This window comes from Buteo buteo, chromosome 1 (genome assembly GCF_964188355.1).
Source record: "Buteo buteo chromosome 1, bButBut1.hap1.1, whole genome shotgun sequence".
Taxonomy (NCBI): domain Eukaryota; kingdom Metazoa; phylum Chordata; class Aves; order Accipitriformes; family Accipitridae; genus Buteo; species Buteo buteo.
In genome coordinates, this window is record NC_134171.1 from 10,340,738 (window position 1) to 10,367,455 (window position 26,718).

A 26,718-nucleotide genomic window follows, 5' to 3' on the forward strand; every position below is an offset into this window, starting at 1 on the left:
GCCACTTGGATGGCTAACCTGGGTGGGCCAGTGCTCACGTGAAGGGTGGAGCAGGGATGGACTTCCGCAGGATGTAGGGGGCAACATGAGGACTTGGGATAAAAAAGGATAAATAGGAAAGCATAGGAGACTTCAGTTGATAGAACTACTGAAACGTGATTTCCTGTCATCTTTCTCTAGGTGCTTTCAGTTACTGAAAAGTTTTTCACGATTTTCAGGTAAAATTCTACACAACTAAAGCATTGCTTTATTTTTAAACGTCACTTCAAGTTTCCATATGATTTGAGTAACAGATTCAGTGTAAAGCACAAGATTCTACTTTGATTCCAAAGTAAATTTTCTTTCTTAACTGTGGATATAATTTTTAAGCCTGCTAGTATATATAGCAAGGTGTGGTTTGGTTTGTTGTTGGTTTGTTTGTTTGTTGGTTTTTTTTTTCCCCTCCCGGTTGGACTTAAAGTAAAATTTATTAGATGGTGAGTTTTCAAAGATATCCTGGTAATTTCGGTTATAACTGATAACTTGGAAGCATTTCAGAACAATTTTATATCTTTTATGAGTGAATTAAGGATGAAGATGTCAGGGAAGTGGTGTTCATTTTTGTAAATTATTTTTCATAAAGTGTTGGTGGCCAGAAGTATACAGTAAAAATTTACTTGGTTATGTAGAACATTTGCAGTACAGTACTAAATTATTTTGGAATCTGTTAATAGGCAGGAAAAATAAATTAATAATGATCTTAGATGTTTGCTTAGATCTCAACTGTACATATGAAATGAATCTTTTTTTTCTGTTTGCTTATATAGGGATTTAGGTAAAAAGTTAGTAAATTCTTTAGAGCTTTCCCAAAGCAAGCGAATCATACATGGTTTGGATGGAGAGGGAGGTAAAATACATATGCTTAATCTAAGGGAATTTTATGTGTCAAGGAAAGGTGGTGGATTCCTGGGCCTTGGACTCAGAGGACGATCCTTTTGTTCTCCTTGATTGCTGCTACTTGTAACTGAATGTCTGCCTGTGTGTTTTTCCCACTTTACTTTCAATCTACTTCAGAACCTGCACTAATCTTGATGCTGCTGAGTTATGTGGATCGTCTTATACTGACCTTCTTGCCTCTGTCCTGGAAGTAGAGGGTGTTTGTGATTGCAACATAGGATAAGAGTTTTGACAGGTGGAACGTCCACTGCTGGATCTGCCATAGTCTTTATTGTTGATCTAGGATACTTTCTTTGACTCAGTTCCAGTCTGTTAATGGAGATGTTGATTTAAGGACAAGGAAACCCCAGTTAAGATGCCCATACCTTTGCTTCACAGTTGTGGAACGATAGTCCTTCCAGTATACTCCAGTGTTCACTCACTGCAGCAACTTGGGGAGGAGCCAAGAGCAGAGAACACAGTGAACAGTTTGCTGCACAAATTGGAAGGTAGTATCTGAAACTGTCCTGTGGCCTGCCCAGCCACCAGAAAATATTTTGGCAGCTGGTCAATGGAAGCCAGAAGTGGTGAACAGAAGGCTGGGAAGCATGGTTAAAATCTGAATGTCAGCCAGAAAAGCTGGACTTAGGCAGTCTTGCAAATTATGATGGCAGCCTTATTAATTGAACATTCTGGCTGGTGGAAAAGTTGCCTGAGGCTTAGAGTCTTTATGGGTCAATACTTAGCACTAAAGTGGGGAGACACCCCTCCATGCCTCAAGCAAAGCTCACAATGTCAGAAGTAAACCTTTGTAGCTGCATTTGCCACTCAGCTGCATGTTTAATGGCTTTGGGATCCTGTCTAATGTGAGTGGGCTAAAATATTGAAATAGCTGGTCTCCCAAAAAGTCTGAGATGACTGTTACTCTTTTCAATCATTAACATAAGTATGATATTTATTGATACTGAAATAGTGTCCATTATGCTAATTATTTTTAAGCATTTATTAAAACAACCCCAAAATACAAAGAATGTTAAAGATTGCATAATGAAAAGAGATGTGAGTAATTAGTTACTTAGGATATCCTGGGTTTGTTTTTCATAATGTCACCTTTTTTAAAGAGCTTAAGCTTATTTCTGTATTCCCTGGTTTTCAGGGCATTAAGTCATTACTGTGTTCACATATGTTGTTGAAATATGTTAGTTCTGTAATAACTGAACTGTATTTTCAGAAATTCATTACACCTCCAAGTCAAATGGGGCACATTATTGCATGTTTTCAGTAGTATTATAGTTACTGGAGTCACTTTTAATTAAGAATGAGGCAGATATCGAATGCCTCTTTTTCATTGCAGACCTTTATCAGGACTAGACACCTTCCTAAATAATTCTCTTTGTTATCAGTTATTGGTTTGAAGACCTGTTGTGATACCGAAGATTTAACAGTAGAATGAAAAGGTGAGGTCATTCAGTCTGAAATTTTGTATTTGCTGCTTCTTGTACTACAGTTCTCACTTGTTTATTTTAATCCTTAATTTGATGTGTTACTCATTAATGAACAGGATAAGTTCAGTTAATTTGACTGAAACTCAAATCTAAATTTATTCTTTAAAGGATTTGATGATCTGAGAGTGTAATCTGGTAATTTTCCTCTCCCTCCTCTCTGTTGCTATAGTAATCCTAAATCTGAACCTTGTTTCTGCAGACTTTTTTTTTTCTTCAATAAGTTTTGTAATAGCTGTGCAGTGTGTTCTCAAAACAAAATATTTATAATACAGGTTTTGTTGTTGCCTTTTTTTTTTTTTTAATTTGGATGTAACATCTGAGGTAAAGCTGAAATTAAGCAGCTTTGACTTGCCTTCTCTTTCTAGCTCTGGGGAGACCTTGTAGCATTAAGCTTTATTCATGTTTTAGACATATATCATTTAGGGGGAAAACCAAGCAAATAAGGCCCAACTAAAGCCAAAAAAGACCCAAACCTCTCTGAGTGTCATGAAAAGCTGTTAATAATTGTAATTATAGAGGTGAACGTTCAAATTGCAAAGGCTATAAATCAGTTTAGCATCCAGATGTTCTTGCAATTCCAGTTTTACAGCAATGTTCAGGGCTTTCAGCTACCTCTGGCATGGCTGAACCTCTGATACAGCAACAAATGCAGATAATTCTAGCAACTGTATAAAATACTTGTGCTCTTGCCAAACTTTGATTTTTGTCATATAAAAAAAAAAGTGGCTATGCAAGATCTGACAAGGTTAATAGCAAATTGAAGAGGAGCATCAGAAGTAAGCAGAAAACCTGAAAAAGGCTGATTGCCTGTCTTGTCAGGAAGCATGGGAACAATGAAGTAAGACTAAAAATAATTTAGATACAGATGAAAGACTACATGAAAAGTTTGCCTTAATTTTCAGTGAAGACAGTTTTGAACATTCGCACACTGGCAAATAGGTCTTAATGAAGTGAGGTTATAAAAATTATTTCCATAAAGATGTAAGTTGAATTTACAGGGTGCAGATCAGTGGGACTATGTAATTTTACTCTGGAATTTTGAAGTGGGTCATCTGTGTAACTAGAGGCTCATTTGCAAGAATTGTTATTAAACATGAAGGTGGAAGGGTATTGGCTGGCTGGCGAGCAGCAAAAGTAGTCACTGTTCAGAGGAAAAGGTGGTTTGGGATAGTTACTGCATCATTAGTGTGACCTTAATATTCAGGGATTTGTTTAAATTTAGAAAGAGAAGCTATTCTATGTGGAGGTAAGGTGAAATTGGGGTATGAAGTGATACAGCTCTTAACAGAGGAAGACTTTGTCAGAGAAATCTAATGGCTCTTTTTATAAGATACCTGACTTCTTGGGGAGGATACATGGTTAGAGCTGACCACTTAGAAGTCATACAATGTGTAATATGATTCCATGTAAAAACTACAGTGATGTTTCTGTGAAAATTGTTTTAAAATGGTGACAGGATGTGTCAATCCAGAAGATAGTCATCTAGAAGATAATGTGTTGGAAGTATGTTAGTAGTGGAATTTGTCATGGGTCAGTTTCAAGATTTAGTATTTTCATTAAAAACATTGATGCGTTCCTACTTCTTATGCCAATCTCGTGTTTTCTCATCAGATGTCAAGTATCATCAATACAAAAGACAGTTTTGCACAGAACAAAGTTGAGACCTTAGGACATGACTAGTAGAAAAAGGAGTCATATTTAATAGCATTAAAAAAATCAAGATGATCTTATTACACTTAAGGATGACTAACCTATCAAAGTTAGTAACTGTGAAAAGTTTTAGGAAAACAAGTATACTGTTGTTGCCCTACTAATATTTTCCTTTAAAGAAGTAAAGTGGTATTGACATTTTCTGGTACTAGTGAAAGGTTATCTGGAATATTGTGTCTAATTTCTACCACCTGCCATCAAGTAAAAATGGCATTTGCAGTGGAGGAGGTACAGGGACTGATTCCTAGAATGACTAAGAGAATGGAGAATTTGCTCTGTAAGGGGGACCCAAAGAGTGTCGTCTTTGATCTGGGGAGACAAAGCATGAAAGAGGTTGCTCTTCATAAAAATGAGTGAAACAATACAGGTGGGTAAAAAGAGCTTCTTAAGCTTGAGGTATGAGAACAAATGGGTATAACTATCCAAGAATAAACCTAGTCTGGAAATTAGAAAAAATGGTTCCTAAGCAACGGAGGCATAGAAGTCTGCAACAGCCTTCCCTTAGGAGTAGTTGAATAAGACTGTCTTTAAGATGGAGCTGGTTAGCTTATATAAGGGGGGGGTGGTAGTGGATATAACATGTCGTTTTCCACAGTACCTTGGGATTTAACTCCTTGACCCAGAATATCCATTTGTTCCCATGATTCCTGTCTTGTTAGTCAACTGTGAACTTGACCAGATATTGTCCAGAGATCAGTAGATACAGAGGTGGTCTGTTTCTTGGACAAATAGACCAGTTGCATTCTGAGGTACATAAATGTTTCTATTGAGGGATAATAAAAGTTAGACAAGTAGGATGTTTTAAAAACTGTTTTATGTAATACACTACATTGTATCTTATGTAGTAGATATGTTTTGAATTAAGAAACCCCAAATGAACACAGAATAATTCAACAGACTTAATAATGAGCCCTGTATTGTTTTCTTCTTGTGCTGTCCTGTGTGATTGAAGAAAGCTGCCCACAACATGTGCACAGCAATGTCATCGTCTTCATATTTCTCTGAGCAAGCTGGAGGGTTGGTGTGGTGAAAACCCAGTATACCATGTTGCTGTGTATTGCCCTGCTTTTCCTGTATATTGCCCTAAGACAATGTCCATCTAGTAAGCTTGGAATGTAATTTCTTGAGGAAGCACTGTACTTGTGTTTGCACTAATGAGAGACACTCCCATATCTCTGCATAATAGAAGGTTGGTGGTTTTAAAGGAGACTTGACAAAGAAAAGGGTTCTGCTGCCTTCTCCCTGCCAGAAAGACACTAATTGGCAAATTGGGGAATTAATGTTGCCTGAGGTTACTATATTTTTCTATTTTATTCAATTGTTATGACATGTTAAATCATGCTTTAATTCCTGCTGAGGTATTTCAGACCCAGGAGGAAACTTGTAAACGCTCATTTGTGCAATTGTTTCGTGTATGTCAGTAGTGTGTGTGTGTTACTGGATGTGTTTTTTTAATATGAACAGAAACAGAAATACAGTATCTGCTTTATATTTTTCTATTCTCCAACTCTGCCTTACTTATTCTTTCTATATGTTCACCTAGAAAGCTTCATTTTTGGAAGGAAGTTCCAGCATAGTAAGTAGTTTGGTTAGGACAGGATAGAAATTTAATGATATTTGAAAGGTTCCTTCCTGACTGTGCTTAATGTGTATTATTGACTTCCCTTCAGCTGTTAGTTGAATTTCCTGTTGATTTTAGGGATAAATAATTGCCAAAGCAGTGTCTGTCCTTATCTGTGTGTTTAAATTAGTTTTGTTTTCTTTATTCACAAGTTTAACAGTATTTTAATATTTTCAGAACTAATGTGGAAGACTGAAAACTAGATCTTATTCCTTTAAATTGCTGTATTCACACATAATGATTAATATGAATGGTAAATAATCACATAGGCATAACATCAATGACTTAAATGGCACTTTGCACATGTTTAAGCGTTAATGTTAGCAAAGTTACATCCCAAAATGGAATTTTTGGGGAACAGAGCTTGACAGTTATAATTTTGAAAGCTGATAAATAATAGTTAATGCTTCAAAGCTTGAGGTAATATTCACTATTGAATGAATATTGACTAAATTGTATTTAATCTGCTTTATTATTTAGACATTCTGTCTTGTCATTTACTGTTAAATAGATGTGAACTACAGACAGTCTCATGTAATAAAGGAAAAAAATCCAGAGTCTGAAACACTTTGGCAATAGTCTCCGAAGAGTGGATGACTTAGCAGATGCCATCTTAAAGCTCTTGCAATGAGGACGATACATTTAGGAATACTGGTATTTTGAAAGGATGTATTAATGTATGTGCAGTAAGAAAACTGTAAAGTTGATTATCTTGACTTTTTGTTCTTAAAGTATGTTTTTCAACTAGACTGTATAGAATTTGTCATGGTAACTGAAAAGTTGTCAGATTAAAGTAAATAATGTTATTGCCTTGGAGTGATAGAAATAATAGAAATAATTACTGAAAAGCCAAGCAATTTTTTTTTTTTCCTAATTTGCCTAATGAACATGACACTGGAAGCCTATCAGTTTCCCCCTTCTGATGAACCAGGTGATTTGTTTGTTAACTGAAAATGTACTATTAAACACTGGAGAGAAGAAAAAGCTTACTGGCTTTATATCCATTTTTTAGTGTTTTGGTTTTTTAAATTCATTTATCTGTTAAAATTGAAGCTGAGGATTGCTCAGTTGTCTTAAATTGAAATAATCTTTTATTGTGTGGTCTAGAATAGCATCCCCTGCAAATGTGGCTTATGCTCTAGCTAGTTCTGAAAGGGATGCAGTCAATGTTGGAATAATTTACATTTTCAGCAGCATATTCAGATCTGACATTTTGGTTTCTTATTTTGTATGACAATCATGTCTGTTAACTTTTTTAAAATATTGTGTCATGTTAGCTGGTGACACACTTTTAAGTAAATGTTCTTAAAGGTATATTTTTTGCATTGGCACTGTGCCTCATAAAGACATAAAATCTAAACTGTCTTAGGAAGTGAAGATGCATGTTGACATGCAGTTTGATCTTTGGAGGATAAATCAGAAAAATCTCACTTCCCTCTCTCCCCCCAAAGAAGAGTGAGTGTATATCCTTTCCAAGACTTGTTGGATTAGATTAGTTTCCCTGTGAAAAATGTTACAGAATAGTTGGTGAAGACAGTAGCATCTGCACAGAACAGATCTGCAACAAGGAGATACAGTACAATGACTAGATAATGAGCTGTCCGGGTTTTGTCACCTTTAATTTCTTCCTATATTATGAAAGATCTAGACAACTGAAACAAATTAAATTTGAGGTAACAGTCTTGTATAGGTTGCTTGAGACTTGGAGGAGAGCAAGGTACTTGAGCATGACATAGAGAAAGATCAGGGATAAGGTTGATAACAGACTTATTTATAAGAATAATTTGAGCTAGTGAGATGTATTGCTATTGTGTGTCATTGAACATCTTCATAAACCCATCTGATTTTTAGTGATGTTCGTAGAAGTTTGTGAGATTAAAGGGGGGGGATTTAAAGTATTTCCTGTTCATTGTTAGCTGATCTCTGAAATTCTATAGTAAGGTCTGGTACTAACAGGAAAGAAAACAGTGGGCAAGTATGAGGCAGGAGAGAAAGTTAAGGTTGGTTTAGTTTAGAGAAGACAGATGAGAAAAATAAATTGATACTGTAAGGTCAGAAACAATTTTAAAAATCTGGATTACATTACACAGGATTTCTCTAGGATTTTTTTTACACATAATATGTTTAAAACACACTGTTTTTAAAAAAGTCTCATTCTGTGTTAGCCCATGGGATTTACTGCTATGAGGTATTGTTAGGGTCAAGAGTTTAGCACAGTGCAAAGTAAGATTACACATTTTATATCAGTTATACAAGGAATGTTAATATATATGTAACTTTTTTCATGGTGTAAAGCATAAATAGATAAATCTGCATATATGTGTGTGTGGTTTATACTGTTCTTAAAACTGCACACTGGCGGTCGTTATTCAGGATATTTGGAGAGTTAAACCACTGGTTTGATCAAGTTTGGCAATTTTTGCCCTTTTACACAAAATTTTGATGTTTGCTTATAAAACCCCAATTGGTTTTTACTCTGGCAGCTACAGAAACTCTTTGTATACAAAAGAGAATGCTACAGAATCTCTTCTTATGAAATCAGGGCAGTTGACTAAGTAAGCATCAGGCTTAATATTTGAGGATTAGAATTGCCAGACTTTTGTTTTTGTTTCAAAAAAAAAAAAAAATCCGAAGCTACTGATTTCTGGCTCCAAGGTAGCTGAAGTTGAATGGCCTACATAGACTGCATATATCTTGTGTGGGGACTTATGACAGAGACATAGTAGTATGTATTGGTGTCTGGATATGCATAGAAAGGTAACATTTTAATGTTAAAAGTGTGGTAGTATATGTCATTTATCATGTGGCCCTATAGAATACATTTTTGTAGGATTTCTGTTGGATTTCATGAGCTTCGTTGGATGCTTTGTTACTGAACAACAACAACAAAGTGGGAATTGCTTGTGGCCTAATATGTGTTTAAGTATGCGGACATGTTGGATCCTACTGAAATCCCTTAAGGGCAGGAGCTTCTGATGAACAGGTCTGATTGCAGGTTCGGATGGGGGGGGCTTGTTTACAAATTACCTACCCTAGCCTGTTATCCAGCTCACAGCATGACCACACAGTTGCGTAGGCTCAGCAATGTAGCCCATGCAGTGTGGGAATAGCTGTCAAGGAAGAGTGTAAAAATAACACTGTGCTTCTGAGAAAGCATGATATACTTACAAAATATGGAAACAAAGACTTAAAGAGTAGATGTTTCTACATATAAAATAATACTCTTGTAAAAACCAATACCACAGTACAGCTCTAATGCAAGTGATTATTGTTTTCATTTCACACAGTTGTTTTGCCCATCTCCTTGGAGAGCTGCTTACCAACTTCTAAGGCTTTGTTGAAATCAGTTGGACTTCACATGGGCAGAAACTTCTGGCATATATCCAACTGCATGCCGTTTGGGAATCGCTGTAAAAGCTGGGTTTAGAATTCTGGCTTTGAATACTGTGTGCATGTCACTGTGATTTGCAATTTCTGATGTCAGTAGCCTTTCAATGAACTTGAAAGAACTGTACATACATATTTGAGCAATAAAATAGTGGCAGTAGGGTTTCTAGAAAGAGTTCATTTTAGAACTTGAGTCAGGAATGAAAGTACTTTGGCAGTGCTGTGTGGATTATTCAACTGATTTGATACAACTACGTATCTTTGTTGTTCATTATTTTAACTTACATTTCTGTTTCTGGGATTATAAGCCCATCACTGGTTAGGTGTGATTTTTAGAACACAGTAGGGAAAGGTCTCCGGTTTCTACTAGGCAAACATAAGCAGGTGTACTGTGTTTTTAGAAGTTTTCCAGCTATTGGTAGTGATAATGTTGAAAGATGGAGGACATTTTGTCCGTGGATAGAAGAGGAGTTGCTTCAATAGGGATCTCAGTAAAAATCAGTAATAAAGACAATATGATAGTCAGTGGAGTTGTTTTTAGACGATCAATAAGAAGACAGATGTGTAGAAACATTGGGTTTTTTTTTACTATTAATCTCCAAATTTTTGTCAGCTAAAATAATCCTTGCCTAAAGGTGTTAGTCTTTATGGATGGATAGTGTTCAGTTTAATCTGGAAGCATGGGTATGTGTAGAACAGGAGCCTTTCAGTTTTACATTGGGACTTGAATTCAGTAAGTGCAGAATGCCCAGAAGCATGATTTCAGTTTTGTTCTTTTGGTTTTAATAGTGGTTTGGTTTAGTTTTCTAGAATATTACAGCCATGCAAAACTGTTGTGACCTTTGGATACTTTGTTGTGCACTTCTGTCTGTACCTGAGGTTTGGGGTGGAACCTTAAGAGTGGACTTGGGTGCTTGGGACTGGTTCTCAAAGCTGTATGTGTGGAAGAGCAGGAGGGAGAGCTGATGCGTGGCCCTTAGGGTCTCGGACTGGATGGTTGGAACCAGACTGAAAAAATAAATGCATCCATCTTGGCCTCTTCAGTGAAGACAGCCTTTGTGAATGGGCCTACTTTGTAACAGCAGAGCAGAGCATGAGTTGTTCTGTCAATTAACCAAGTTGTGGTGTGCAAGGCTCTACAGCCATTCTAGTAATTGAGCAAGTATCGGGCTTGGATTAGGCCTTGTCCTCCTGCAACGCACCCAGAATATTTATGCCATGGTTTGTGCATGTCTGTGTTGTGTGTGTTCTTCTTTATTCTGTTGAATTTTCAGTTGAATAACGTAACAGTCTGGAAACTGGAATGGTCCTAGTTCAGAACTTAAGAAACAGGCCTAGTAGAAAGTGTAAGAGTGGCCATGATTCCTGAAATACTAAAGTCTGGGCTGCTGTAGACAATTGTGTTTGTGATTCTGAAAGTAACATCACTAAAATGGCCATTAAACAATGTGTTCTTGTGATTTACAGTGACTGCAGAAACTGGACTGCTGCAGTTCTCCCCAGATGTAATTCTGAAACCTTGTAGAGCAAAGTAAATAACATCTTTTTGCCACTGTCAGGTAGAAGCAATGAGAATCTCAGCTGGAAGATAAGTCCTGGGTTTGCATAATGTTGATTTATGCAGCCATATTCGGCTGTGTAATACTTGCCTGACAAGGGCAACAGCACGATCAGGAAGATGGTTTTCTTGTGGTGTTTCATCTGTTACCATGTGGGTGTGCATGACCCTTGAGGTTTACCCAGAAGTAGGAAACATGACTGCATAATTTTGGGGTGGGGAGCACATTCACACTCCCTGGGGAAAAACAGAAATGAGTTGCTCCTAAAATAGAGTTCATGGGGGGTTTCTTGACATACTATTTCCTAATATGGAACAACCAACAATCTAATACAGGAAAATGAGTTCCAGTCAGACTTTTTTCTGTAGTTGATATGTCTTTAATCTGTAGATAAAAGTTGTCAAGAAGATTCTGAGAGATGGAAAAGAATGCTCTTGGATTTGGGAACTGTGTAATGGGATGAACTTTGTCTTACTGTCACTTCTATGAAGGTAGTGTTAATATCCTTTATATAGGGCATGTATTTTAAACACTGTCCAGAAATTTTCAGTGTAGGGTGGATAAAGGATGGTGTAAACCACTTTGTCTTCCTAAAAATTTTTCACCTACCTGAAGGACTTAAAAATGCCTAATTAACCACCATGTAAAGGAGTTTTTTGAACTTCAATAAGCCTGGCTGTTAGCTGTCTAATTTGGAAATAGAATGATGATACATATGTGAGGCTCACATTTCAAAGCTCTTTTTATGTGCAAGTGCAGTATAAAATCTCACATGGAAGGTTTACGTCAAAATTAATACTTAGGCTTGCATTCTCCAAAGATATTTGTTTCCTCCTGCTTAAAGGCTTTTTAAATTCTGTCCGATTCTACTGTGTCAAGAGACTAAATTGGTCTCATAATTTATTCGGATTTCCGCCCTTCCCTCCCTCCTCCATCAAAACTGGGAAGTGCTATAAAAGAACTGGGGGGTGCCACCCAGAAAAGCCTCAGCTGAACGCGAATGAGAAATTCATGAAAAATTCAACATCTCCACTGCCTTCATCTGCCTGATTCAAGCCTGCTTGAAATCTCCAGTCTTAGTATTAACCTCCACCTCATTTATGTACTTTGATTCACTCTTTTCTAGCTCAAACCGGTAACGCACCCATCAACAACATTTGTGCTGCTTACATATCAAACTTGCTGGTTCCAGCATAATGCCTGCACACTCTCTAATCACTGTAGCAATTTCTGAGTTACTTGGATTCTCTGCCAGAAAATAATGACTGTATTCATGCACCTAGTGATGAATATTCAGGTTAGTTCCATCTCAAAAATCTTAACCAACCAGTCTCATAATCGGGATTTTTTCTTGTGGGTCATTTGCTGTATGATCTCCAAAGTTATAGGTGTATTTTAACCATGAATTCATCAAGAAACAGTAAGTTCACCTTGTGGCTCTGTTGCCAAGTTACTTAGCCTCTTCATTCTTCTTTTTGTGATTTCATAATCTCTTGGAGCAGCTACACTAATTGCTTATAACTTTCTTACCATTTCTTGAAAACCATAAAGAAATTCACGTAATTCTTGAATTTTATTATTGGGGTTTATGACATAAGTTTAAGTAGCAACAAATGCTGCCAGAACATATTAAAGATTTATGATGTCATTGCCTAACAAATCCATCAATAAAAATGCGATATTGTGTAAAAAAAAGACAGTTTTAGTGTACCTCTGATTCAGATAAAAATTGCATAATGAAGTATAAGCTCCTAAAAAGGGGGGGGGTGTATGTCAAATTCTCTGAAAACTAATTATCACTGTTGATGGATAGCAAGTTAGATTATTTCTTTTCAAGACCATGTACCTCAGAGCAGGAGCTCAGAACAACACAAGAAAAGTTAATGAATGGGATATCTTGGGATGTCTTAGCATAACAAAAATAGATATCATGTAGTACAATCTAACATTAGCGACTGTGTTCCTTATTGTAATATGTAAGGAACATACTAAAACTTCATTTCAGGCTGGAGAGCAAAACTGATACGCTTATGCACTTTTAGTTAGCCCTTGCTTCAGTAAGAATGTCTTGTCTCCAAATCAGGATGTGTAAGAGCTGTTATTAAGGTCTAATAATTTCTGGTGAATGCAGTAGTTGAACTAGAGTATTTCGGTTTTGCAGTCCTTTTTGCAGAACGCTTTTTATAAATCCCTAAGCTCTGTTTATACGATCAGAATAAACTGTGAAGCAGAATCTCTTGCTCTCTGGTTGAGATGTTTTCAGCATTTAACCTGAATTAACTTTAAAAAAACCCCAACCATACCTATAAAATAACTCTCATGCTTGCATAAAGTGAAATCATAGCTTTAACAAGTCTAGGGTAGTGTTTTTCCTATTTATGTGTAACTGAAGAGAAAAAGATTCTGTGACTACTTTTCTCTCCCCTGTAAGTAAGTAAAGATGCATAATGTCATCCAGCTGTTCTGGAAGAAGTTATCTTTGCAATGTAGTTCAAAGGGTTAAATGACATTGTTCTGTTCGTTGCCAACGCGTTTCAGAAATCTTATCCCTCGCTATTCAGTCTACATGAAAATAACTGGATCCTGGCCAAAATGGGGCCACTTCGCCTATGCACTGCTGCATTTCAGTTGATCCTTTATGCATCATGATACTAATATTTTAGATTTGAATAAAGTTACTGAAATTTATTGCATTTTTAAAGTATCGTGGAAGTATCTATGTTCCTTTTAAAAAATGAGTTTTAATTTCTTCTGTCATTTGTAGAAGCTTTTGTTATTCACAGCACTTTTTGCAAGCACAGGTTCCAAGTAGCTTCGACAGTGATGAACATTAAAGATAATGTAAATTTTAAACATAAGTTTTTCAGTTATTTATATCTGTGATAGCACTGGGTATATAGGTGGGGTCTTTTTGCTCGTTCATTTGTTTTTTCCCAGACACTGATCTGGTATAACCTTTTTGAAAACCCTAACAAACATTTTAATAAAGGTAGATTTTCAAGTCTAATTTTAGAATGTCCACTCTCCTTTATCTAAAAAACAGAAGGGTAGCACTGGAATAGGTAGTACCATCAGAAACTATTGCTTATAAAACCCTATAGGAAAAGTGAAACAATGCTACTGTGGTCATACGGCATAGTGGAAGGGGCCTTGTTCATTTTGTGTATTTTGCTGAAACTTCATGTCAAAAGAAAATCTTGAGGGAAGAAGAAAGCTGCTCTTTCCTCTTGTCTTTACACCTAGAGCACATGTGTGACTTTCCTTTAGACAACCTGCAACTCGTACTGTGTCCTGCATTCAAATGAGCTCTGGAGTCTTCTTCCTTCTTGTAAAGCTGCTTATGACTTCCACAGTTCTCATGCAGTGCTACAGCCTCTCCACTGCTGTGGGGAAGAGCCTGTGCTGTGTGCTCTTCCTCTTGACCTGCTGTATCAGAAGCATCCCCAAGTTTACGACGGACAGTGGTAAAACCTTGTCCTCAATTGTAGGTCCTGACCTAGTTCTCAGTTCTGTCTAAAGCCACTGGTACAACCACTGCGCATCTCCCTGAACTTGCTATTCTGTGAAGCAGCAGTAGACTCTTCTCGGTAAGTGCCACCTCTATGTAAGCAGATGGCTTTCCTTCTGGGGGACTCTGTGGAGTACCGCTAAGGAATTTGGAGACTTTCATGACTTTAGGTGTGTTGTTTCCAAGGAAAATATGTTTTCAAATGTGTGAAAACTATGGGAATCTTACTACCTGATTTATTACACTGCAAATTAAACATCTGATTTTGCTTTGGTCAGTTTTGGCTCTTTCTTTGATAAACTGATGTGTGCATTTGTGTTTTCCGCAAATCCGGTGTTGGAATTAAAAGTTTAGCGGCTTTTATAACTTCAGTTTAAGGTCAGTGTTCATTTTTGGGTCAGACATGCTGATCAGTTTGTCTCAAGCTTTCCACATACTTGTTGGATAAAGCTGGGGCCCTGCCATTGGAAAGCTGGTGATCTGATTTGACCTGTGCTCAAAAATCTGAGGGCACTGGCTTATTGGTGCGTTTGGCATGAGGCTTGGGAAGTGCATGTGGGTTCACAGAAACCTAAAAATAAGCAGTATTTGGGTTAAACCTCTTTATTTGTATGGACTCGTGACCCTGAATGCAAAAATAAATGTATATTTGTTTTCTGGTACTGCCACCACCAGCCATGAATATTAATAGTGGAAAAATATTTGAATTTTACATTGTCTCGGCCTCAGATATTTTCTGCACAATTAGAGGATGAAAACGAAAATTAGTGACTTGACTCATTCTTGTGTAGTACTGAGTGGCGTCTGTAGCTGAGTCTCTGCAACATCAGTGATGAAATTTAATGTAGCAATAAAGCAGACTGGAAAAAATACTTGTCACTATAATGTTTTCTGTTCAACAAATGTTGTAGTTTTGTCAATAACGCATAGAGAAATCACCTCTCTAGTGCAAGCCTTTTTATTCTACAGGCTGTTAACTTTAAAAGCCATTAACCTAAGCAGTTCAGTTTCAGTGGACTAAACTGCTGAATGCATCGAAGAAGCCAGTGAGACAGGCTAAGTTATTTGGGAACTTGTGTAGTTTTTGTCATTGAAATTTCTCAGGTAGGGTATGCCTGAATGATTTGGATAGGAGATTTGCACTTCATGCTGCAGAAGATCATTAAAAAATAGTAAGAGATACCCTACCTGATCTGAGGGAAAATTTGTCCCAATTGCAAGTCTGATCAGTTTGACCTGAGCACAGGAGAAGGATTAAGGAGGATTTTTGGTACTGTCTCTGAGTACTTCTGCCTTCTGTCTGACATTCAGTCTCCAGCTGTCACCAACCTACCAGCAGAGGAAGGTGCTATTTAGGAAAAAAAAAAAAAAAAAAAAAAAAAAAAAGGGTGCTAGAATACTAGAAGTGCTTTGGAAGCTGCAAATAACACGAGCATATTGTGCATGTGGGAACTTATTTTTCCCAAAGCGTAAGAAGGATGGGCAGGTTCATAGATTTCAGAAGCAGACAGGACTCTGATCTCAGTACAGACAGATACTAGAAGGTATTCTGGAAGTTGGATTAAAACTTGCATTTTATAAAGATTTTCAAAGCAAAGTTACTGACTCAGCGGTTAGGAAACTTCCATCTCTATTCAAGGGCAAATGTGTCTGGTATTCACTCCCAAGTGCTAAATCTCTCCAAGCTTTTGTTAGTAGGACTGAAAGGCCCTGTCACCTCTATGACCAGTCAATCTTTCTGCTTAACTGAATAGGTCAAGCTACTAATCCTTAAAAGTTAAGTTTTCCTACTCTCCAGATCATTTTTGTAGCCCTTCCTTGAACTCTGATATTTCGTGTCTTTTTTTGAAGTGTGTATGTGAGAACCAGAAATATTCTAGTAGTGTTTTTTTCAAAGTTAGGGAAGATAATTTTGCTACTTGATATTCCTTGTTTTATTTTATGGTTACAGTAGACCACCTGGCCACAGCATAATCTTTGCAATTACTACATAGTGACCTATGACAGCTCCTGAATTCAGTTCTAATCTTGCCTTTCCAGCACTGAGTAATTCCGGCTTAATTTTTGTATCCAGTTCTACTCCTTTGCATTAGCTGTGTTAAATTGAGTTTTGTGATGCTACATTATTACTTACGTAATTCTCTGTGGTTTTTACTTGAGAAGCTTATTTGAATTGGAACTCAGATTTCTGAAATAAAATTGCAGGCAAATCAACTTCTGTGGTATTTGGCATATTTTTATGTGGCAGTGTAATTATGAGTACTCATTTGGGGGGCTCTTTAAGTCCAGGTTCAACATGCAGGTTTCAATGTCAGTGTTGGTACAACTTCCTAAAATAAATTTATCTGAAAACCATGATACTTCTCTGAACCATAACACTGAAGCCGATGTTTTTTACTAATTGTAAGGAGTTATTTTGAGGGCTAACAGACACCAAAGTAGTAGAAAGGAAAAGTGTCTCCACTTCTATTACCACCTGTGACCATTGGTACTCCTCTGGTAAAGAGGCAGTGGGAAAATATATGATAGTTTGCAGAATTCATACTTCCACATTGTGCCCAGAGAAATACAAAAGACACTGGTGAAATTCGTGTTTTGTAATTTGCATGCAAATTCTCTGATACATTTGTGAAGCTTTTAGGGTTTCAGCAGAAAAGCTTAAGGTATCTATGGTTTAAGGCACTTATATAGAGAGTTTCTGTTATATGAACAGTGTGACATTTTATGTTATGATTTCTGCTATTCACTTTCCTTAATCTTTCATGAATTTACGTACCGAACATTTCCAGAAGTGCTGTATGAGAAGTGCATGGAACAAGTAGATTATGTTACTGAGAGAAGTGAAAGTAAGGTATTTCGATGTTGAGTTAGTAAGTTGGTTTGAAACTTAGTCTTTAGCAAATTCTTGGAGGTTAGAAATGGCTGTGCTGTTGTTTCTCATGTAAACTGCTTAGCAGGAAAATTGGAGGAGGAAATAATCTGAAGAGGCAAAGGGAAGTTAAAAGGCTAGGACTGAGAAGAAACCGGGGACTTCGTCAATAGAAGATACGAGTTAACAGTTTCAAGAGAGTCCCTTTTTAATCTTATTCCTAGTCCCATTTTTAGATTGGGATTCCTTCCCATTGTCAATTAGCTTGGAATGAGCTGTTTGTTGGAAACTTGATCTTTCCAACATAAATGAATAAATCATGTTAGAGAGGGTTTAACATAAAAATGGTACCAATGGTGAGCGTGGACTGCAACCCTACCTTCCAGTGAGGCCAGGTGCTGAGGGGAGGAATAGCGCAGTGTGCTGCCCTGCTCCTCCTTGTGCGTCATGCTCGGCTTCCTGCAGAGTCCTATCTCTGGGACACAATGCTTCTCCAGGTCAGGGAGGGGAGGTGAATGTTTCTAAAAGTTTGATACTCTTGGTCTGTTAAATCCTGTATTAAAAAGAAGGAAGTTACCTTTCTGTTATCTTAGCTTCTAGTGTAGTTTTAATGCCGGCTTCTCCCCTCTTCCGTTTGCAAGGACTGAATTATGTATTCTGAGCCATATATATTGAAAATTCTGCAGAGTTTAGACAGCTGTATTTGGCCCTACTTTGGACACTCTCCAGTCTGTCTGCGTCTGTCTTGAATTGTGGAGACCAGAACAGGACACAGGAGTCCTCCAGGTGTGGCCTGACAAGCGCTTGGTAGATTGGCATGATCACATCTCTTATCTGTGCTAGTAATGTCCCTGCAGATGCAGCCCAGGATCCGACTTGCCTTCATGGCTGCCGCGGTGCACTGCTGACTCCTGTTCAGCTTGTTGTCCGCCAGGACCCTTGGGTCCCTTTCAGCAAGGCTGCTCCCCAGCCACACGGATCCCAGCCTGTACCGGGCTCTTTGGTTGTGTCGTCCCAGCTGCAGGACCTTGCCCTTGTCTCTGTTAAACTCCATACTGCTCTTGCTAGCTCACTCTTCCAGCCCGTCCTAGTCTGTCTGTAAGGTGGCTTTCCCTTCTGATGCATCCACCTCACCACCCAGTGTGGTGTCATCAGCAAACTTGGGGATGGTGCTCTCAATCCCATCGTCCAGATCGTTTATGATGCTGTTGAAAAGTGTGGGTCCCACTGTCGATCCCTGGGGGTTCCCCACTTGTGACAGGCTACCAGCCTGAGTAAAAACCATTGATCAGTAGCCTCTGAGTGCGGACTGTGAGCCAGCTTCCTGCCCATCTTGCAGACCACCCATCCAATCTGTATCTTGGCAGTTTGTACAGCAGAAGGCTGTGGGAAGGTATCAGAAGCTTTGCTGACATCCAGGTAAACAATATCCATTGCTCTCCCGATGTTGACAGGAAGTGTTATTTTGTTGTAGGTTATCAGGTTGGTCTGGCATGATTAGCCACTGGTAAATCTGCACTGGCTTTTCCCATTCACCTGCTTCATTTGGCTTTGGTAAAGCTAGACAACAATTACATTGTTTTACAACCTTACATAGTTATCGCTGTGCTTTACCTGTGGCTCCTTAAATGCTCTCTTAACACAGCAGCCTAGAAAACTTGTTTATTAGTAGGTTTTGATGTTTTGTTTCTTAAGTAACATAATTTCCAAGATGTTGGGGGGGGGTGTTAATTGTGTTTTTTCTTCTTTTTTTTTCTTCTTTTTTTTCCTTCTGATTTACTGTAGATTATGCTTCCTGTTCTAAATGCAGGATCTTTAATTTTTCTGTACAGTCAGAGGATGCCAATTAAGGAAGGACTTAATATTATGAGTATATGGTCTTAATGAAACATTTTTTTGGTGATCATTGGTTCTTTAAACAAAGAAAATTATAACTTTTTTTGTCAATCAGAAAGCAATTTGATATTTTATATGGTAAAAGGCCTGTAGCAACTGCTATTTTGACAATTTTGTTACATAGATTCTTGCCCTTCATAAATATTTGGAAATTTAGGTCTAATTTGAAGCAGATTTCTAGCCCTATTATTTGTTCTTAACAAAGAATCTCTTAAATTTTAAGAGGGGTTTTTTTAGTGTAAATATTGGAAATAATAAGAAATGTCGATGAGCTTCTATACACAAGTAATACCGTGTCTTAAAAATGTATATAAATGTTTACCCTTTTCTATGGTTTGAGGTCTCAGGTTTACCCAAATAAATTTTTGCCAGTTCTTTATGTAACCTTGTGATCACTTACAGCCCACTGTGCTAAGCCTCTGATTTCAGTGTTTCAGAGAAGGTGAAAATGGGAAAGAGTTGCTTACAGAGTAGGTGCATTTCAAGTAAGTTTCTGGGACTTGATCTATTTTTTCTTTTCTTTTCCTTGTTCTCTAAAAGAGTTTGTTTCTTGAACTACTGTCATAGATAGTAAGGCATGATATTACAGATATAAAATGCAGTACTTTTGGTCAGATAACTTACTGTTGGATTTCTCTAAATTTTTAGAGTCCAGTATTTAACTTGCAGCATCTCTGTTAATAAGCAAGAAGATGGTGACTGCATTCAGTACAAGATAAATAACTGTTCTTGTTCGTGAAATAGTCTCTTCCTGTTTGAAAACAAAGAGCAGGGGAAATTCTGAAGATGCATGAGCTAGGAACATTTGCTAAAAAAGAATATATTTGTTCATGATGTTAAGCATGTTGTCTGGTAAGTAGTAAGTCATGATTTACTTTCTTTGTTCTTAGACTTCCTAAGATAGTGCCAGCTTTTCCTTTTTTAAAAGTTCAGTAGGAAACATTTGAAATGGCAAGAACAAATCCAGTCTCATTGGTGCCAAAATGTTCTCACTGATAATGATGGAAATTGTAGGGCAAATCATAAATAATTTCCCTATTACAAAGTTATATTGATTTTATTTTTTTTCTAATGGAACAAATTTGGCCAATGTTATTCTGAAGTAAAGGAAAATTGAAAAAAATACAGAAAGTACCAGAATATTGAGTGAATTGGTAACACTGCAAATTTATGAACAGTTTTTTTGCAGAAAATGCAAGTGATAATGAAACCTTATTTTCTGTAGATGGATGTTCTGCTTCCTCGCCATCTCCCCACCAACTCAGTTTTCACACGAACTTAGACTATTTACAATGGCTCAGTTACCTCTTGGTTTTTTTGCTGCCCACACTGCTGCACCACCCCAGTGCTGCTCAGCCCTTCCCTTCCTATTTCTCCCTTCTGTCACCTCTTGACTTCCCTGTGCAGTAATTTCAGTTCTGTAGCTTTCCGCAGTCCCCTAAGTCTCTTTCCTGGGCCATAAAATTACTCTGTCTTTTCTCTGTTCTTTCCCTGTCCTTTTCTGTTTGCAACCAAAATAGAGCTCCCTTCCCTCCTCCTGCCAGCACACTGCCTGACCTGTCACTTACATGAGCCTTTAGGTAACTTTTAGTCTTCAAAGACTGCTGATTGCACAACAGTAAAGAAAACATGTTACTTTAATTTGTTTTGCTACCCCCTTGTCCCTTCTCCAGTAACTACTTGTCAAATCTGTTTTCACCTCTGTTAGACTTAGTGGCATAGTTCTGGTTTGAGAGAAGATAACTTGTTGAAAGAACTGTCAGAAAAAAATTGGATACAAAGCAAATTACTATGTTGTTTTAAAAATAGAGCTCAGAAGCTATAAGTTCTGGAAATGGTTACCCTCGATCTTTGTTGCTAGTGTCTGGGATGGTATTGATAGTTGACAAGTGTGCTGCTCATTTACTTTGCAAATTTGACACAAGGTCCCATATAGATGTTTTGCTTGCATGTTATTTTGTACAGAGAAATTGTAAGCCACCAGGAGGAGGGCAGGTTTTTGTTTTCATTTTTTTTCTTCTCCAAAATGCCTTGATTTTGTAAGGTCTTGATCAGATAACTCTCCTAAACTTAAAAAAGGCCAAACAAAACTGTAGGAGGTTTTTTTGCATGCACTGTCTTGTGAGTTGACAGTGTATTTTACATTTTTTAGAGGTCTTTTAGGTTCCCTTGTCTTCTTGTCACAACCTCCTTCCTGCTTCTTGGAGTGTATTTTTATTCTGAACGGGCCTCAGCAGACTTAAAAGCTGCATTAGTGTGAAGAGGTGTGCTCAGTCCTTTGGTGGCAATGAGCCTTTAGATTAGGTCAAATTCCATCAACTGCAGCCTTAGTAAAAACAAGTTCCTCTGGGTGTGGAGGAGCAAAAAACCCATTACAAGTTACTACAAAACAAAATGAACCTTTAAGCGTTTGCAAAAATAATTTCTTCCAAGAAATGTAGTTAGCTGGTCCCTGCTAGTGTACATATTGTGGGACATTTTAAATCTTCTCAAGGTTTCCATAATATTCATGAGATGATTCAGGTGAGAAACACTGAACCTATAAACTACCAGAAGCATGAATACTTAGATCTGTGCCAACTTTCAGGTATTGAAATGAGTTTAATATTAAAGTTTTAAATGTGTTTATTTACTACAGTGAGATCCCAGCCCTAATCCAATGTTGTTTTTTTAAATTATTCTATATAGTTTTTAGATTTAAGGGTTGGTTTGTTTTTTTTAATGCACCCTTAAATTATTGTAGATTCTTACTGGGTGTTATTCACTGTCTTACCTGTTTAAGTTTATTTAACTATATGTGCATCATCTAACTCTCCAGACTGAGTGCTGAGGAACATAAGCTGCTTAAAAATTGAGATTTTGATTCTTTCTGGATGTTAATGTGAATGATTCTATGGCATTCCTGTTCTGAAAGTTTCTTCTTTTGTTTAAACTAAACTTTGTAGCACCACTTCCTCTTAGGTGAATCCTGTGTTGGAATTCGCTTGGGTTAGGAGAGGATGGGGAAGAAGGGGATTTTCAGAGATAAAAGTAACCCAAAATATTAATACTAATTTCAGAACGCTTTTTGTAAACAGTGCTCAGTACCTGTAAATGTGCTATAAATTTTATAAATTTTTTGTCAAGAAACCAGTTTTATTTCATGAACAATCTGTTTATAGTACTTGCATACACATGTGCATGCCCTGTGATAAATATAATACGCTGTGAGTTGGCTTGGTGGCTGTCATTTGATGTGGTGGCTTATTGAAATTGCTAGTGTTTATACATACATATGTATTAGAAGAATGGATCTAATTGCATCACACTATAAGATGTGATTTGGATTTTATGATTTGGGGGTTGTCCCCCGTCCCCCCCCCAAGTAATAGATGCTGTTCCCTCTGACTGTCTTTTTATATTTGAAAATAGCTGCTTCCAAGAGAAGGGCTTTTTATGGACTTATATTTTCCAGCCACAGCTTTTTCAGTTAAGGGTGTGGCTTTTTCTGATACAGTTGTGTTAGAACAGACTCTTGCATAAAAACACTTATCATGGGAAAAAGTCCTTTGACATTACAGCTTATCTTACTTGGGGGGCTGTAGTACACTACATTGGAAAGGAACTGTCTGTACTGAAGAGTTGTGGGTGTGAAGATGGTCTTAATTTTTTCTTTTTTCACTGGTTGGGCAGCCTGATGTGATTTTCAGTGTGACTTTCCAGTTTATAGAACCATTGGCCATTCCCCAGTGTGTATTCAGCTTAACTGTTCAGATTCCTTTTGTTTATTTATTGGTATACATATTGCTGAAGCTCTTTCTGGAGAGTTCATCACGCCTTACTCCCAAAGGGTCTTCCAAGGAAACTCATAAATAAATTTCAATGGCTTGTGCAAAGTGTTGTCAAACACATCTGTTTCTAATTCAAAAATCAATATCTTTATCATCAGTAGCTGACAGCCATTAAAGTAAACAATTACTATTACAGTTATGTTGAAACAGTTAATTACTAGACCTTGGGGGTGAGATGCCATTAATTTTGGGTATCTACAAAACGGAGCTATGAAACTGATATTTAACCTTAGGTATAAAATGATCACTTAATTTTAAACACTGAATTCCCTATTAAATTATTGCCACTGCATAGTGGTGAAGCAGTAATAGCTTCCCAGGACCTTCCTGAATGCCGTCTTATACCTGAGTGAAGGAGTAATACAACTTTGGCAAGACACTGTGATTCCGTTTTAATGTTGTCTGTGCAGGCTGTTAGGGACCAGCTTCTTTCCAGTGTGAGTAAGAAACAGTGAAGAGAAGTAATGAGGTATATAATTCATTTGGAAATAGCTTTTGGTACTCTGAAAGTAAGAGGAATTAGTGTGAATAATTAAACTCAAAATCATGTTTGCAGATGTGTGTACACTCTTCTTTAAATAAGACTGCACATACACATATGCACAAGATACAATGTTACACTTAAATATATTCTGCAAATTGAATGCTTCATCAGGCAGGAGTAGGCCATTTGTTCTCTGCTGGTGGCGGTGGCAGTAAGCTCAGTCTTGATTGTTTTCCCATGCTTTGCTTTAAAGTAAATACACTTTTGGGGCTACAACTCAACAGAATGCAGTATAAATTCTGAGCTACTTGAGTGGTTCAATTTGTCTTTATTTGTGGACTTGCCTGTGCACTGTTTCTAAACTCCCTGATTCCTTGTGGTAAGCAGAGGGTGGTGAAATTCAGACTTAGATTGGGCCAAGTGAGCTATTATTGTAAGAGAGTAAGTCATATGTTTGGATCTGCAAACTGTCATTTTTCAACAAAAAGCTGGATGCAGAGGCATTAGGCTAGCTGATAGAGCTCAGAAGAGGGGTTGTGGAAAGTGGTAGCGGGCCTTCAAAAGCATTTTTGAGGTATGAAATGGCAGATGGTGAAGGCTGGAGGTTGTGAGGAGGAAGGGAACGTAGAGGGATCTGAAGCTGCCAAAGGAGAGGTGGCTCCTTTGCTATAACATCACTTGCTTAAAACTTTCTAGGTCTAACACCTTAAAAGGTTTTCCATGCAGATAAAAGCATTATTTTTTCTCGCTATACCCTATATTTCTTCCTGGGTGGAGGCAAGCTAGTAATTAAAAGAAGTTATAATAATAAAGATGTGTGTATGTGCTTACTTTAAAGAAAAAAAAAAAAAAGAAAAAAATCTGACCGTGACTTTTAAAGCCTAAACTGATTGGTTTAAAATTAAATACTTTAAACAGTGCAGAGGTGTCTGTGTGTGTTTATTTAGCAACTCCGTGGGTGGAAATCACTAAGCATCTAAAACTCGAGTGTCTTAAGTGCCAACATAGATTTTGATAGTAGCATCCTGTTCTGCAGAGTCAAGGAAAATACTTTTCTTTTGCTCATTGTGTTCAACTGTCTCAGTTCAGTGATTTGTTCATTCTGAAATAAGAAACCAGTTGAGTTTTGAAACTTGTTTTCTAATATAAGAATTAAAGAGGATGAGATCTGCTAATTCTGAAATTTTGAAGTAGATAATTTTTTTCACCACAATGATTTTAACATAATCTGCATTTCAAAATAATTTATGTAAACTTGCCTTTTCTGTGTGCATCTACATCTGAGGTGGGTTTAGCTAATAAATATGCAAGCAAATTCCTAATCAAATTAAAATCCGCAAGCAAGTATAGTTTAAGATGAGTCACTAAGAAAAATCTAAAAATAGTAAAAGAATAGAGATGTATATAAAAATTTACTAGTTATGACATGTAGATTAATCATTACTTAAAGATATGTACAATCTTTCCTACTGCATAGCAAGAATTGCAATGACTTGATAATATCAGCAGATTTTAATGGTACTAATCCTTGCAAAACTAAAGATGCATAATGAAATTGACTGTTTAAATCAGTGTTCTCCTCCTTACTGTGTGAACCCCAAATCCAAATCAGCATTATTGAAATGAGTCTTTTTCACCGTACTGGGACAGGGAGCCAGATTCTGCTACTTTATTCTCTTTATCTGTTCTTCCACCTACAGGAAAAGACCTGCTAGCTTTTCTTGGCTCATTTTCTTAGTAAAGTTGCTAAATGTCACGATGGCAAGGGATTTCAACCTTGCATATTTTGCGTATAATGTAAATAATTGCAGTTTGCTGAACTAGCAAGCCATTCAGAATTAAATATTCTTATTAAAGTGCAGTGAAATACAGTTTGTGTCAGTGCCATTTTGTTTAATCGTGTACAATATGCAAAAAAAAATATCTTTTCGGAAAGGGCTTTATTTTAATTTGATATGTCAGATGATCAGAAGTCAGAAGTTTGAGTCTCAAGGTGTTGCAAGGGTGGCTTTATTGAACTGGTTGCTTGTCAGTAGAAGGCTTCAAAAAATCTTCTAAAAAGGGTTTTGGAATGAAGGTTATAATAATGTGCCCCAAAAACTAGGGTCATGTTACTCAAAGGGATTCTTCTGAGTGAAAGGATGTGTGTATGAGCAATGCCAGCGGGGTTTTCAGCCTTTCTAGTAGATACATGCAATTGCTGATTACAACATGTAAAACTGAAATGAACTCTAGCCAGTGGGTGGGGGTTGTGTTTGTGTGTGTGCTTTCCAGATTCCAAAACCCACATGCTAATCTAGTGATGTGCATGCCATTGAATGAACCTAAAATAAATACATTTGTGAAAAGTACGCCTCAGGTTGCAGAGTCAGTATTTCTGTGTTTGTCTCCAGAAACATGTTAGCAATCTGAGCATGTTTTGGTGGGGTTGATTCTTCATATTAATGAACATGTGTAATGTCTTATTTTCCGTAATGATTTAAATTCTGATTTATGCAATATTGTTTTCATTATGTCTACTTAAACTTTTTAAGTAAAAAAAACCCCAAAAACAAAACCAAGGAGTTTAGACCTCATGTGTCTTGAACTTCTCTGTCATTGTCTGTGAGAAGGTTTGAAGGACTCCGGTGCTTCCGAAAATCAAGCTGTGTAGACAGCTTAAAGAACTGGAGGTACTTTAAATGGGAACTCTTTTATTAGTTTTGTGTAGCATGTACGTATGTAGCATATTTGACTTTTCATATATGTTAACCTACTTTTCTAATCATGTCTTTTAAAATCTTTCTTTCTCCTCTAGAATATTGCTATCCAATTTCACAAACATGGTTTCTGTGTTTGGGAAGCCATGCTAATTTTAGGTGGATTTTACCTGTTACTCTGAAACAAGAAACATGTACAAAGTTCTTAATTATTTCCTTGCTTGATTTATTTATTCCTCTTCTCTGTCCCCTCTTCATAGGTTCCTTAAAACTGTGCTATGAATGGTGATTCTGGTGTGGGGGTGGTGACTTCACCACCTCCAACAACAGCCCCTCATAAAGAGAGGTATTTTGATCGAGTTGATGAAAATAATCCAGATTATTTGAGAGAGAGGAATATGGCACCTGACCTTCGCCAGGATTTTAACATGATGGAACAGAAGAAGAGAGTCTCCATGATTCTTCAAAGCCCAGTAAGAAAAGAAAATGCTCCACCTTTAAAGTGATAAATTTATTATCTCTATTTTTAATATCCCTATGGAATTGGAGAATTTTGTGGTATCCTAGATCCATTTGATCTTTCTTCTGGTTGGCCTTTCTTCTGAAGTATTCTAATTGTAGCCTAATTTTTCCTCACATTATCTGGTTGAATTTTTATTGTTTACTCATGAAGCAGCTCCTCAGTCTTGCTTTCAGAATTCTCTGTGTAATCATAAATTTTTTTCATATTTTCCA

At 37.1% G+C, this 26,718-nt stretch overlaps 1 protein-coding gene across 6 annotated transcripts in view; it reads left to right on the forward strand.

Moving 5' to 3' along the window:
- ADD1 (adducin 1) overlaps positions 1 to 26,718 on the forward strand; it is a 66,579-nt gene that overhangs the window by 5,817 nt on the left and 34,044 nt on the right. For 5 of the 6 annotated variants that reach the window (XM_075021925.1, XM_075021538.1, XM_075021716.1 and 2 more), the window contains exon 2: positions 26,244 to 26,456. In XM_075021925.1, the coding sequence (XP_074878026.1) occupies positions 26,262 to 26,456 (195 nt within the window). In that variant the 5' untranslated portion in view covers positions 26,244 to 26,261. Of the gene's footprint in view, positions 1 to 2,355; positions 2,373 to 26,243; positions 26,457 to 26,718 lie in introns of those variants that run through there. The other variant, XM_075021632.1, reaches the window with a different exon arrangement.